General features: G+C 56.7%; 2 protein-coding genes across 2 annotated transcripts; both read right to left on the bottom strand.

Annotated features, from left to right (window-relative positions):
* Positions 1-913: 913 nt before the first annotated feature.
* On the bottom strand, positions 914-4,897 carry PHYSODRAFT_300508 (hypothetical protein; the record flags this gene model as incomplete). Its single annotated transcript, XM_009528189.1, has 7 exons — positions 914-1,093; positions 1,153-1,775; positions 3,347-3,554; positions 3,650-3,702; positions 3,977-4,142; positions 4,406-4,639; positions 4,679-4,897. 7 exons carry the CDS (start codon positions 4,895-4,897, stop codon positions 914-916), a joined length of 1,683 nt encoding a protein of 560 aa, XP_009526484.1.
* A 1,015-nt stretch (positions 4,898-5,912) lies between these two features.
* Positions 5,913-6,101, bottom strand: PHYSODRAFT_500889 (hypothetical protein; the record flags this gene model as incomplete). The annotated part of the gene is made up of 1 exon (XM_009528190.1): positions 5,913-6,101. One exon carries the CDS (start codon positions 6,099-6,101, stop codon positions 5,913-5,915), a length of 189 nt encoding a protein of 62 aa, XP_009526485.1.
* Between the last annotated feature and the right edge of the window lie 7,065 nt (positions 6,102-13,166).

The following is a 13,166-nucleotide window of genomic DNA, read 5'->3' on the forward strand; positions in this document are numbered from 1 at the left end:
ACGAGCGGTGAAATCGTTCGACAAGTCCGACCATCTGGGGCCGATAGGGCACCGGGTTGATCTGGTGCGCCTGGAGCAGTTGTACGAGCTCTTCGATGACCTTGCCCGCCAGCTCTGGGGCTCCGTCTGTCAGCAATTCACGGAACACGCCGAAGCGCAACACCACCTCCTGCATGATGAACGTTGCCACCCTCTCACCCGTGTGCTCCGTCACGCAGCTTGCCACTGCATACCGTGTTACATACTCCACGGCGGCGATGACATACCGGTCGCCACCGTCTGCTACGGGGAACGGGCCGGCGACATCAAGTGCCCACTGCACCACCGCGTAAACTTCGTAGTGGCGGAATCACCTCACGTGGTTTCGCCTTACGTGAGCCGCACTCCTGGCATCCGCGCACCCAGCGGCGCACTTCTCGGTAAAGCCCAGGCCACAAATGCAACTGAGCTACTCGTCCATACGTGTGAGGGCCACGGAGGTGTCCACTCCACATCGTTCCGCGCATTTCCTTAAACACCGTAGACCACAGCGTCGGTGGCAACACCACTCGCCATCCGTTAGCCGTCTCGATGGTCACCAGACCGAACTTGGTCTCGACCGTCATGCTGCCGTACCTGCCGTCCGTCAGCAGTCTCTTCACGAACTTGCTGCGCCTAGGCGCCACCATCAGCTCGTCGTCGCTCAGCTGGAGCGTGTCGTCCATTGGGTCATCTTCGTCATCATTGCCCAAGTCGTCCACGCCGTTCGTCATCACCACGGCGTTGTTCGCCGCGTCCAAAGCCACCGTCGACTCCTTCGTCGTGTTCGCCGGGATCACGCCCTTCGTCGAGCGCTTCTCCGTCGTCGGCAGCGTCGTCACCGTCGGCGCCTTCTGCGTCGCCGCCGCCTTCTTCACGCGCGTCGGAGGCGCTATTACTTCGCGTCGACGCCTCGTGCCGCCGTAGGTTGTGGTGCAGGGGCTGCCCTTGCTCGTGGGGCTGGTGTAGCCACTGCTGGTGCTGCACTCGCCGTCGTTGGGGCGCCAGTAGTCTCCGTAGTCGTAGTCCTCGGCTCCACCGCTACACTGGCGTTCGGCACGTCCGTGCTGGTCGCCTGTGTCGTAGTCGTCGTAGTTGTTCGTCGCCCCGCACTTGGTGTCGTGCTGCTCACACCAGGGGCTGTCGTCTAGGCTGCCGGCTGTCCAGCGTCCGAGATCGCGCTGGTCTCGTCGTCTCGGCCGGATTCGTCGTCGCCTGGTGTACGTGGCGCTCTGCGCGCTCACGTATACGTGCACTTCGTCGTATGGCAGGCTCAACTGCCTTCTTCGTGCGCCTCCTGCTGGCTGTCGGCGCCAGCGTGGTGCTGCTGTTCTCTTCGTATACCTCCATCGCCATGCCGTCGTGCACCGTCACCATACCGTCCACCGTCGCTGAGCTGCGGTTCGTCGTGGCCACCGCGGCCGTGTCGTGCCTTTGGGCCGTTGTCGTGCCGTATATCGTCGACGCGGGGTCATTGCTTGGCTCCACGGTGGTGCCGTTCACCGTCACCACCACCTCCGTCGTCTTGTCCGTCAGCTGCTGCACTGGCACTGCCGGCTCGGTCGTCGGTAGCTCCACCTCGCGCTCATTGGTCGCATCCTCTGCATGTGTCGCTTCGGCAGCCGCTGAAGAGACACATACTGCATCTCCTCGTGCCATGGGCGCGTCTGGCGCCACCGTCTGCATCTGCGTCGTCTCGGCCGCCGTAGTCTTCGTCGCTGGTGCAGCGTCCGCTGCATCACTCCTCACTGCCGTCACTGCCGGCGCCGGCTGTTGTCGTCGCTGCCGTCCCAATGCCGCTCGGACAGCTGCAGGCGTCCTCGACAAGGCGTCTGCTACAACATTTGTCACTCCAGGCCGCTACTTGACCTGAAACTCGTACTCCTGCAACACTAACGATCATCGGTGCAGCCTGCCGGCCAGATTTGGTCGCGTCATCAGCCACTTCAGGGCCGCATGGTCCGTAATGATCGTGAAAGCTCGGCCGTACAAGTACGGTCGAAACTGCTTCACGGTCCAAACTACCGCGAGGCACTCGAGCTCCGTGATAGAGTAGTTAGCCTCCGCCGAGTCGTTGACCTTGCTGACATACGCGATCGGCTGCCAGCCGCGTCCGTGATCCTGCATGAGGCAGGCACCCAAGCCGATCTTGCTGGCGTCTGTCACCAAGCGGAATGGTAGTTCAAAGTTAGGGTAGAGTATCAGGGGCCGCGTCGTCAAGAGCGTCTTCACACACTCAAATGCAAACTCCTGCGCGTCGCTCCACTCCCATTGCACGTCTTTCTTCAGTAGTCTCGTCATCGGCTCAACGATCGAGCCAACGGCAGCGATGAACTTCCTATAGTAGCCAGCGAGGTGAACAAATCTCTTTACTTCGGTAGCATCGGCTGGTCGGGGAAACTCACGCACAGATCGCACTAGTCGCTCAGCGGGCTGCACGCCCTTGTCGCTTAGATGATTCCAAGATATTCCATGGACGTCTTAGCAAAGGTGCACTATTTTAGTTTAAGACTCAGTCCAGCCGCCCGTAATCTTTCCAATACACCCGCCAATTCGATGACATGCCGTTCAATGCCCCCTACGTAAAGATGATGATATCGTCCAGGTAGACCAAGCAGGTCATCTACGTCAAGCCACGTAGTAATCCGTTCATCAGTCGTTGAAAAGTAGCAGGAGCGTTGGTAAGGCCAAAGGGCATCCACATGAAACGGTAGAGCCCACGTTTCGTCGTAAAAGCTGTCTTGTCGCGATTTTCTTCTGCAACACGGATTTGCCAATACCCAGAACGTAGGTCTAGCGTAGTGAACAGCCGGCACATCCTAGCGATTCCAAAGTTTCGTCAATTCGGGGCAGCGGGTAGACGTCTTTGCTTGTGACGCTATTGAGAGCGCGATAGTCTACACAAAACCGTACAGACCCGTCTTTCTTGCGAACGAGCACAACGGGGAAGCCCCAGGCTCCTTCACCGTGCTCAATCACCCCAGCTGATAGCATAGCGTCCACGTTATTGTCCACAATGGCGTCCTCCGTCTGCGCCTGTCGTCTTCGTCTCATCATAATGGGAGCGGCATCCCCAGTGTCAATGTGATGCTCAATATTGAGTGTAGTAGCAGGTGGACACTCGTCCTGTGCGTTGGCTAGGTCGCAATAGGCTCGTAGTAGTCGTAGGATAAGGGCACGGGTATCTGGTTCCTCAGCACCGATGTCCACATCATGCTCGTCGTCCAACGGCGTCCCAACTCGTCCAACCACGCCTGCACCCGCTCAGGTTGTAGCTCACCATGCATCGTCAAGAGCTCAATGTCTTGATTAATAGGTATCCGCACACCCAACTCCCCCAACTCCTTCCTGCTAGGTAGCTTGATGCGACAGCCGTATGTGTTGATCGCGGGGATCAGAGCCTTGCCCTTTTCCACCTTGGTCACCGCCACCGCTAACCGCACCGCTCCATTGTTCATAGTAGGTTGAAACACGCCTTCTTCACCATCAGGCGCACGTCCACCGTCTGTACGGCGCGTCTCTGCAGGTTCGTGACGCTGACCAACCCCACGGCCACCACTGCTGAGTCATCCTCCGCTTCCGTCGTTCGGAACGGAATAATCACGTCACGGCCACGGTCAGCGTACCGTACCTCACCACGATCAAAGTCCATAGCCGCCCGACGCCCACCTAGGAAATCAACACCTACGAGGAACTCACTCGTACATCCCTCGATGATGCATTGCCTCGATAGTCACCTTCTGGCCGTACACGTTCACCATCTCGAACGTCCACACGCCGAGCACGTCCAACAAGAAGCCGCCAATCCCTTCAACATACGCCACGGGAGCGTCAACTCGCTTCCGTTCGCCACGGGCCATCCAGTCCGTGCCTACGACTGAGTAGCGCGCCCCGCTGTCGATCTTCACCAGCTGCTGCTCGCCGTCTCCGAACATCTCGGCCGTGGTCAGTCCGTCACCGGCTGTCACGTCCGCATCGCTGCCGCCATCTGCCTCCTCGTCCATAGTGGCGCTGTCGTACCGCACCTGGTTCACGCGGGCCCGTTCGTCAACTCGCACTTCGTCACCGGCAGCACGCTGCTGTCGTCGCGCTTCCAGCGCGTCACGTACTTCGGCGGCTTGCCGCTGTCGCCGTAGTACTCGCCCGGCCTCGAGTTCCGCCACTACCCGCGCGACTTCGTCATCGTCACGCTTGTCCTTGGTCTTCTCACGCGCCCGCTGCACCTGCAGCTGTTTCGCTGCACCCGCAGCGGTTTTGCTGCACGCTTGGACCATTTCACGGCCATGCGCACCTTCGCCACGTCGTCCAACTTCACCATCACCTCGTCCGTGAGCTCCATGCCGAGCTCGAGCGGCGAGGTCTCCATACTCGTCATTTCCGTTTTCACCGTGGCTGCCGTACCGCTTTCCTCAGCCAGTCGCACTCCGTCCGTGGTCTCGCTGCCTTCCTCAGAGGTTGGCACCTCATTGGTGTTCGCAGGGGCTGGGCTCGGTGCCGTCACGGCGCTCTCGTCAGCCGTGGCCATCTCCGTCGTCGCCCTCTTCCTCACCATCGTCATCTCCACCGTCGAGTGGTCCGTCACGGCGCCGCTGACTTGGTCGTCACCACCGTCATCGCCCATCTGGTGCACTTAGAGCAGTGTGGCCATGGCCGGCCTCACCGTGCTAACGTATCGCTCCGCCCGTCCACTCTCACGAGCCGCGAGCTCATCATTCCATTGAGCAGCGACAGATCTTCTCACTGCTGCCACGCTCCCGTCATTCGACACCGCTTTCGCGCTGTCCGTCACCTTGCCCTTGTCGGCGGCAGGATGGGATACCGCACTATCAATAACTTTCACCCCACACGAAAACCTGTAGGTGGCACAAGTTGTACCCATTTGGACTGTCCACCTGTGGAAAAGGGTGCCGCCACCCAGAACCGTGAGTTGTGCACTCACAGAACGGGTAGCACTACATGTACCCGTATGTGCTTTGCGCAGCGTAACGACCACAGCAAGGAGGAGAAAGGAGACATGGAGTCAAGCAGCAGCGCTTCTCCGCGAAGTCCCCTCCACGTCTGGATGAACCGACCTACTGAAGTATCGTATTTGGAAGTCAGTGTGCGAGATAAAAAAAACGAAAGAAACGCGCTAGCTCGCCCACACGTGAACAGACAACCATTATACAGTATGCCTTCTACGTAGATCGATGCTCCTTGGACGGCCCCAATGTAGCTATGTCCAGAGGGATTGGCTAGACACGTTTGTCACTTATCTCGCGTCCAGGGATCGCTAAAGCTGACGACCGATTCATTCTAACAGCACCTGCGCCCAGTGTTCGTCTGTGCTACATTACCCAAGCCAACACGACAGTTACTTAATTATCGCGGGACAAACTACTGGGTACTAACCACAACCGAGCTGTATGGAGGGCCTTGCATTAGGGTGAGCAAATGCGTTAAATGAAATTGATGCGTCATTCACGGCTGTAATTTGTTAGCAACAGCCCACAGGACTCGCGAGGCGAGAAGCTGCGCTGGTAGCGGAACTCGCCGATCATTATGGACGCGAGCCTGGTATTTTCCTCCAGAGGGGCTTAGACCGACCCGTATCCAGCCGACTTGGGCTCGTCGTTCACAACACGCTTAATGTACTTAATGCACCATCCAATATCGATTGTGCGCTTGTGGGATGCGCAAAAGTACACCATCGGGAAAAAATGTCCGCTCTGGTCTGAGTAGCCGAACGCAAAAACGACGTATCCATTGATAACCATGCTGTGCGTGCTGTCTACGTGCAAAATGGTGGCGCAGGCATCGCGCTCTTGCATAGCAACGTAGTTCTGTATCATCTGTAGGCACGTCATGCCGACACGCAATGGGTAGGTCTTCGAATCATCTCCAAGATGGGACACTCATCCAGACGCGCCAGGCCTCGAGTCAACCTGAGAGTCACAAAGGATGACCATGTCTCTTGCCGGCAGTGTCGCTATGTCGAGCTGGTCATAGAGCCGACCATCGCACAACTCAATCATCGGAGCCATAGAACCCTTGGGATTCTTGCGTCTCCAGTTTTGACAAAGTCTGTGACTTGACTGGGCCATTGCGCCGGTCCCGCAATTTCGTGATTGTCGATGAGCGTGCCCAGCACTGTGTATAGGCGCGTAGCAGTCGTTTTCTCACCGGTAGATAAGCACTCCGTAATGTAGACCTTCATTTCTTCTGTCAACTTGCGCTTAACGGGCGTCGGTGGGTCGTTTATGTCCATGATGTGGTGGCCTTGCTGAAACACCTCGCACAAGCTTGTAGATAGACATAACTTAAACTTGTATCGACACGGACACTTCGTCAGAGGCGGGACGTCGCCATCGTCGCTTGTTTCCAGCTGCGCCTTGCAGCGTTGCGACTCGCACAAGACAATCCGCGATCTCATGTCGTGACGACGGCGGTGCAGGTCGTAGTTTTTGTCGGATAAGTGATCAATAGTACAACCAACTTTATTACTTTTGTCGATACTGTGAGTTGGTAGAGTTGTTCTGTAGTCCGCTAAACCTTCAGGAGCAGTCGAGCGCCATATCCGTGTCCACGGCCGACGCGGTCGGGATCCCGAAGCGTCCTCGCCCTCAGAATTCGATGACTGCAGCTGCCACCCCCCCATCCAAATCTCTCCTCTCGTCACTGACGCTTCCTTCCATCTTAAAGCGAAAAACGAAAGCTGAAGATGGCGCGATAGCAAACGTGGAGAGCGGTTCATGCGACTTACAACTATTTATTTTAAGCAAAATACGACGCGTTGAACTTGAGAATCTATTTAACCCTTTGTGGCTGGTGGTCCTAAAACCTTGCAATATGCTTGGTTGTACACATTTAATCCAATCAAATCACCCTTCTATTGATTTTGACCTATTGTAATGGGCCTACTTTGGCTCACTACTTTAGCTTACACGTGTGCGCGTGTATGTGAGGAAGCGTAGCTTGGTTTAAATTAGAGTTAATTATACTCGGGCCTCCGAGTATAGATTAATCTAAATAAACGAACCAAATAATGTTTTTGGGTTAAAATGAGAACTGCTATTTTTGTTTTATGCTTCTGACTTCCTCCAAATGTAATATTCTAAGATAGGAATCTGCCAACGGCTGGTTGGCAGAATTCCAATGCTATGCATGTCGCTCATTGGCTAAGAGATGCTGCTCTCAGCCAATAGGAATCCTAAGTCTCTATGCACCACCCGTCGTGGTGGTCGTAAATGTATGTAGCCTTTGGTGTGTCTACACCAAGGTCGAGAAAGTCTCTCGAACCTCTAACAGACGTCGTGTCTGTTAGAGTTACAAGTGACTGTAGCCACTTGTGCGTGTAACCCTGTTACATTCTTGGCTTGGCCACATACTTGTGCAAGTACGTGAAGGACTACGCGGGCATGATACGCCCGCTGTCACAGCTCCTGAAGAAAGACGCCGAGTGGGTTTGGACTGCTGAGTGTCAGCAGGCCTTGGATGCAGTCAAGCGGGGCTTGACTGAGGCGCCGATCTTGGCGGCGGCCGACCAAGATCGCCCATTCCACGTTGTGTGAGACGCATCCGACTTCGCAATCGGATGTGCGTTGATGCAGCACGATCACGAGGGTCGCGATCGTGTCGTCTACTACTAATCGCGTCAGCTGAAGCCAGCTGAGCGCAACTACCCGGTACATGACAAGGAGCTCCTTGCCATGAAGTACGCACTCGCGAAGTTCCGAGTGTATCTACTCGGAAGCAAACCGTTCGTGGTCTATACGGACCACGCATCGCTGCGGACGCCTGTGAAGTCGCCGCACATCTCGCAACGAGTGGTGAGATGGCTCTCATTCTTCGCAGAGTATAACGTCCGGGTTGAGTACAAACCCGGAAGACTCAATGTGGTGGCCGACGCGCTCTCGCGTCGACCTGACTACGCCACGACTGATGCCGACGTCAATGCCATTGACGCCATGCGATCAAGCACCCCGACGTCGTCACTGTTGGACGACGTGAAGGTCGCGTTCGCGCACGACGCGGACGCGAAGCTCTTGCTGGCCTACGGCTCAGCGCGTTCTGACAAAGCTCGTCAGAAGCTGCCGAAGCATCTTCGGGCTCGTGCACACCGTTATCGGGTGCACGGCGGGTTATTACTCTACAGTGCAGTCGACAACAACGCGGACCGCGTTGTCGTGCCCAATGACCATGACCTGCGACTCAGAATCATGTACGAGTATCACGATGCACCGACTGCGGGACATCCGGGCCATGAGAAGACATACCTTCTTCTCACGCGGGACTTCTACTGGGCCCACCAGTACAAATGGGTGCGCAAGTACGTCCGTGCTTGCGAGGTTTGTCAACGTGTGAAGCCTGCGCCTTTCGCGCAGGCTCCCTTGCAGTCATTACCAGTGTTGGCAGTCCATGTCTTTGGACTTCGTGTTCGGTCTTCCCCCGGACAGCCAGGGGAACACGGGCGTTGTGGTCTTTGTTGACCGCTTCAGCAAGATGGTACATCTTGCTGCGGTACCCGCTGAAGTGACTACGAAACAGACCACACGTCTGTTCGTTGACATGGTGTTCAAACACCATGGCATGCCGATCGACATTGTGTCGGATCGAGACCCGCGCTTCACTGCACACCTTTGGCAAGAAGTGTTTACACTTCCTGGGAGTCAACTTTCGATGTCGACTGCGGATCATCCGCCGACGGACGGGCAAACCGAGCGCGTGAACCGCGTGCTCGTAGACGTGCTTAAGAACTACGCTCACTCGTTCCAACACTGGAGCGAGTGCCTGCCGATGGCGGAGTTCGCCATCAACAACTCGGTTCATGCCTCGACCGGGCATACACCGTTCTGCGTGAATGCCATCAGGCACCCACGCCTCCCGAGTCTACTCGGGATGGTGGCTCCTTCCTTAAGTGGGGGAGGATCTACGACTGCAACGCAGTAGCCGCAGAATGCCGCTGACACTTGCACAGTGTCAGCCGCGACTACGCGCAAGAAGAAGAAGAAGAACGGGTCTGTGCAGGGCACAGACACCGCGAAGACGAACGCAGAGGCCGGGCCTACTGCTAGAAACGAGCTGAACGAGTTCAGCTCGGACGCAATCAACTTCGTGCAGCGCAGACAAGCCGTCATTCGGTTTGTCCAAGACGCTATTGCAGCTTCCGTCGGTCGACAGAAGCTGAACGCAGACAATGTTGGTAGGGGCAACACTAATGGATTCAAGAAGGGTTCATTGGTTTTGTTAGCAACTCAAAACCTGCCTAAACAGGCAGTTTCCGACTTCGGGGCGAGCAAGCTCGCTCCGCGCTTCATCGGGCCGTTCACGGTGTTGGCACGGCATGGCAACGCCTACACGCTAGACATTCCATCTAGCATGCGCCTCCATCCGACCTGTTACGTCGGGCGGTTGAAGCCGTACCGGCAGCACGAACCACCTAGCTCGGCCGGCCCGAAGCGGAAGCCCCAGCGGGAGCGAACCTCTGCTCCAGCGCGTGAACGCGCTGGGCCAAGCGTGCGACGCGGTCTGCGAACCCTGAGCGACTTCAGCCCTCAGGATCGCCACCTCCTGGTTCAGAGCGGCGAACTCCCGGCTCTGATGCTGTTCCACAGCAGCGATCCGCTCCTCGAGCGTCGGATCAAGGTCAACCCCAGGTTGACCATACCTGGGGCGTGTTCCCACCACCGCCGCCTCCGATCCGCGACGCCCGCGGCTCAACACGCTGGATTGTTGAGCGTATTGTGAACCATAGTATCCCGAAAACAAACCGGCAGCCGGTTTGTTATCGTATTCGTTGGAGAGGGTTTCCGCCCCACCAAGATACATGGGAGTCACGGGACGTCCGGCTGCAGGACGTTCCAGAAATGGTGAGGGCGTACGAAGCTCACCACGCACTATCGACGCGAATGTAGCGCGAGCGCTGTAATTACCTGCAGCGCCCGAAGTTTCGCGATCATCGCGTTCCTCGCGTGCCAGGAACTTGGCACGGAGATCCCTGAGACTCGCAGGTACACGAATCGTCGTGTACCCGTTTAGGTCGCGGTCGCTCAAGCGCGCCGCACCCGGAAGACACAACGTGCACCGTTGGCCTTCGGGCACCGCGCATGGAATACCAACGTCCACAGAGGATCTGTGGAGCTGCTCCAGCCGCCCGCGCGTCGAGAATGTCTCGAAGCGCTCACGGGCATGCTAAACCCGCTCGCGGTAAGCAGTCGGTTTCTTGTTGAAGTTCTCAACAAAAGCATTCCAACTTTGACAAAGTGCCTGCCACTCAGGCACTTTGCTGCGAGAAGAGGTCTTCTTGCTGGAGAAGTACTGGAGCTCGTGGAAGAGCCCGATGTAGTAGTCGCGCCTTTGATTCGTTAACGGATCAAAGTGCTGCTCCTCCGCAACAGCATCGTCGTGGATACCGCTGCATACGTACAGCGGGATTTCGTTTGGAGGCACAGTGTTGCCCACACGGTCTGCGATCTCTGACGCAGACGGCATCCACGGATCGCACGCTGCCTGAGTAGCGCGCGGAGAGCTTGAAGGCGCCACCTCATGCGGGGAGCTCAAAGCCCCAGCAGCAGAGAGCGGAGTGTCGCTCTCGCCGCGCGAACGCTTCGAGCTCGAAGCGTCCGAGTCGTCTCCTTCACGAGGGCGTTTCGACCCGGCATGCGGGTCGAGACTATCGCTGTCGATAGACTCCTTGCGCTTGCTACAAGAGGCTTCGCCCTCTTCCATCTCCACGTCGTCGTCCTCGAAGTCAACGGCGTCGTTGACTACAGAAGAACCTTCGAGGACAATCTCTGGTTGAGTTGTCCCCGCCGCAGCCTTGGTAGCCAGAGCGTCACGCCTTGCTTTGAGACGCTCGCGGTACTCGGGGATAGAGAGAGTCTCTATCCCGGCGGAGGACTTCCCCTCTGCTGCAGCGTCGGTCTTCTTCTGAGGCGAGCTTATTGCGGAATGAGCTCGAGTTTTCTTTCTCCAACGTGAAGAATTGACGAATGGTCAATTTCCTTATTGACGTGCCGTGACTCGGCGCGTCTAACCTTGAGGGGGGATGGTGTAACAGGGTTACACGCACAAGTGGCTACAGTCACTTGTAACTCTAACAGACACGACGTCTGTTAGAGGTTCGAAAGACTTTCTCGACCTTGGTGTAGACACACAAAAGGCTACATACATTTACGACCACCACGACGGGTGGTGCATAGAGACTTAGGATTCCTATTGGCTGAGAGCAGCATCTCTTAGCCAATGAGCGACATGCATAGCATTGGAATTCTGCCAACCAGCCGTTGGCAGATTCCTATCTTAGAATATTACATTTAGAGGAAGTCAGAAGCATAAAACAAAAATAGCAGTTCTCATTTTAACCCAAAACATTATTTGGTTCGTTTATTTAGATTAATCTATACTCGGAGGCCCGAGTATAATTAACTCTAATTTAAACTAAGCTACGCTTCCTCACATACACGCGCACACGTGTAAGCTAAAGTAGTGGGCCAAAGTAGGCCCATTACAAAAGAACTGCTGCAGTTCCTTGACGTTCGACGGCGTCGGCCATTCATTGGTCACTCTGACCTTCTCAGGGTCAGGGCGGACGTCGTTCTTCCCGACGAGACACCCGAGCACGGGTATCTCGCTCGCCCCAAAGATGCACTTCTTCAGGTTCGCATAGAGCTTGTGCTTGCGCATGAGCGCAAGCAGCTCCCGGAGATGCACCTTGTGCATCTCAACATCGCTCATCCCGTTCGCAGCCCGGCTGTGGACGAACACATCGTCGAAGTAGCTCGGTGCGAAGTCGCGCACCGAGCGCAACAAGTGCGTCACGCACCTGTTGAAGGTCGCAGGGGCGTTCTTCAGACCCTGTGGCATCACTAGCCACTCCCAGAGCATGCCGCTCGGCGTGCTCACAGCCGTGAGAGGGATATCGCTCTCACGCATTAGGATCTGATAGAACCCATCGCGCAGATCAAGAGCACTGTAAATAGTGCTCCTGGCCATCGAATCGATCATGACATCTTTTCGCGGTATCGGTGTCTGCGCCGGTATCGTCGCATCGTTCAGCTTGTTGTACGCATGAACGATGCGCCAGCCGCCCTATGGCTTCTTGACACAGAACGTCGGAGCACCGTGCGGGGACTTCGATTCCCGCACTTGTCCAGCTTTGCGACGACTCTCAAAGACGTCGTCGATCGCCTTGACCTGCTCTCGCGGCAGTGGCCACTGCCGCGTGACACAGTACTTCGTCCCCGGCACGAGATCAATCTCGTGCTGGATGCCCTTGTCCTGCGGAAGCTCCGCAGGGATCTCTTCCGGAAGTACGTCCGCGTACTCGCGTAAGATCTTGTAGTAGGGACTCGTCTTCAACGAGTCCCAGCTCTGCTCTTCAAAGCGCTCCTTCTTCGTCTTCGCACTGAGAGTGTCCTCGCTCTCAGTGGTGGTCTCCATGAAGAACTGCCTCAGTTCTTCATTCTCGCTCTTCGTTCTCTCGGCGTCCGAAAGAATGCATATTTGGTCGATGCGTCCATCGTGCAAGTCACGCGCGAAGCGCTTCCAGCTCATGAGCTGGAAGCGAAGTCAACTCCGACGCTTGCGTCGGAGGATTAGCGAGGGTCATCTCCCTGTACCGGAACCCGGCACAGGTACGCGTCAAGACGTTCAACGTTTCGACGTCCGGCTTTTCAGCCTCCGTCTGCCCGGCAGACATTTCTTGTAGCGTCTCGGCCCCAGGCCGAGACTTGTGCAGCGACCATCGCATGCGCCGTCTTCTTGTCCGGCTCCGCATGACTCTTGACCTCGTCCAGGCCCAGCCGTGGGCGGGTGTTCTTCTTCAGTACCGCCGGCGGGTTCATCCCGCGAGCGAGCGACTTCAAGCCCGGCTTGGTCGCCCGACGCTTCGTCGTGCTGCCCGGCTGCACGACAGCATGCAAGTGTTTCCGGTGCGGGACGTTTGCAACCGTCCGCACCGCCTGCAGCGCCAGTTCCCGGAACCGTCGCAACTTTAATACCTCGACGCCAACCATTGGCGGAGACCCCCATTACGGAGGGTGCGTCGGCTCCCCGAGCCGACGAATCAAATTCACCCAAGTCATCGACTCCCGGAGTCGATGGCGTTACGTCACCTTGGCTCTTATTATTGGCCAGACCTGATCCAATCAGATTCGCGTCAGCCTCCA

The sequence above is a fragment of the Phytophthora sojae genome, assembly GCF_000149755.1.
Source record: "Phytophthora sojae unplaced genomic scaffold PHYSOscaffold_4, whole genome shotgun sequence".
Classification (NCBI taxonomy): domain Eukaryota; phylum Oomycota; class Peronosporomycetes; order Peronosporales; family Peronosporaceae; genus Phytophthora; species Phytophthora sojae.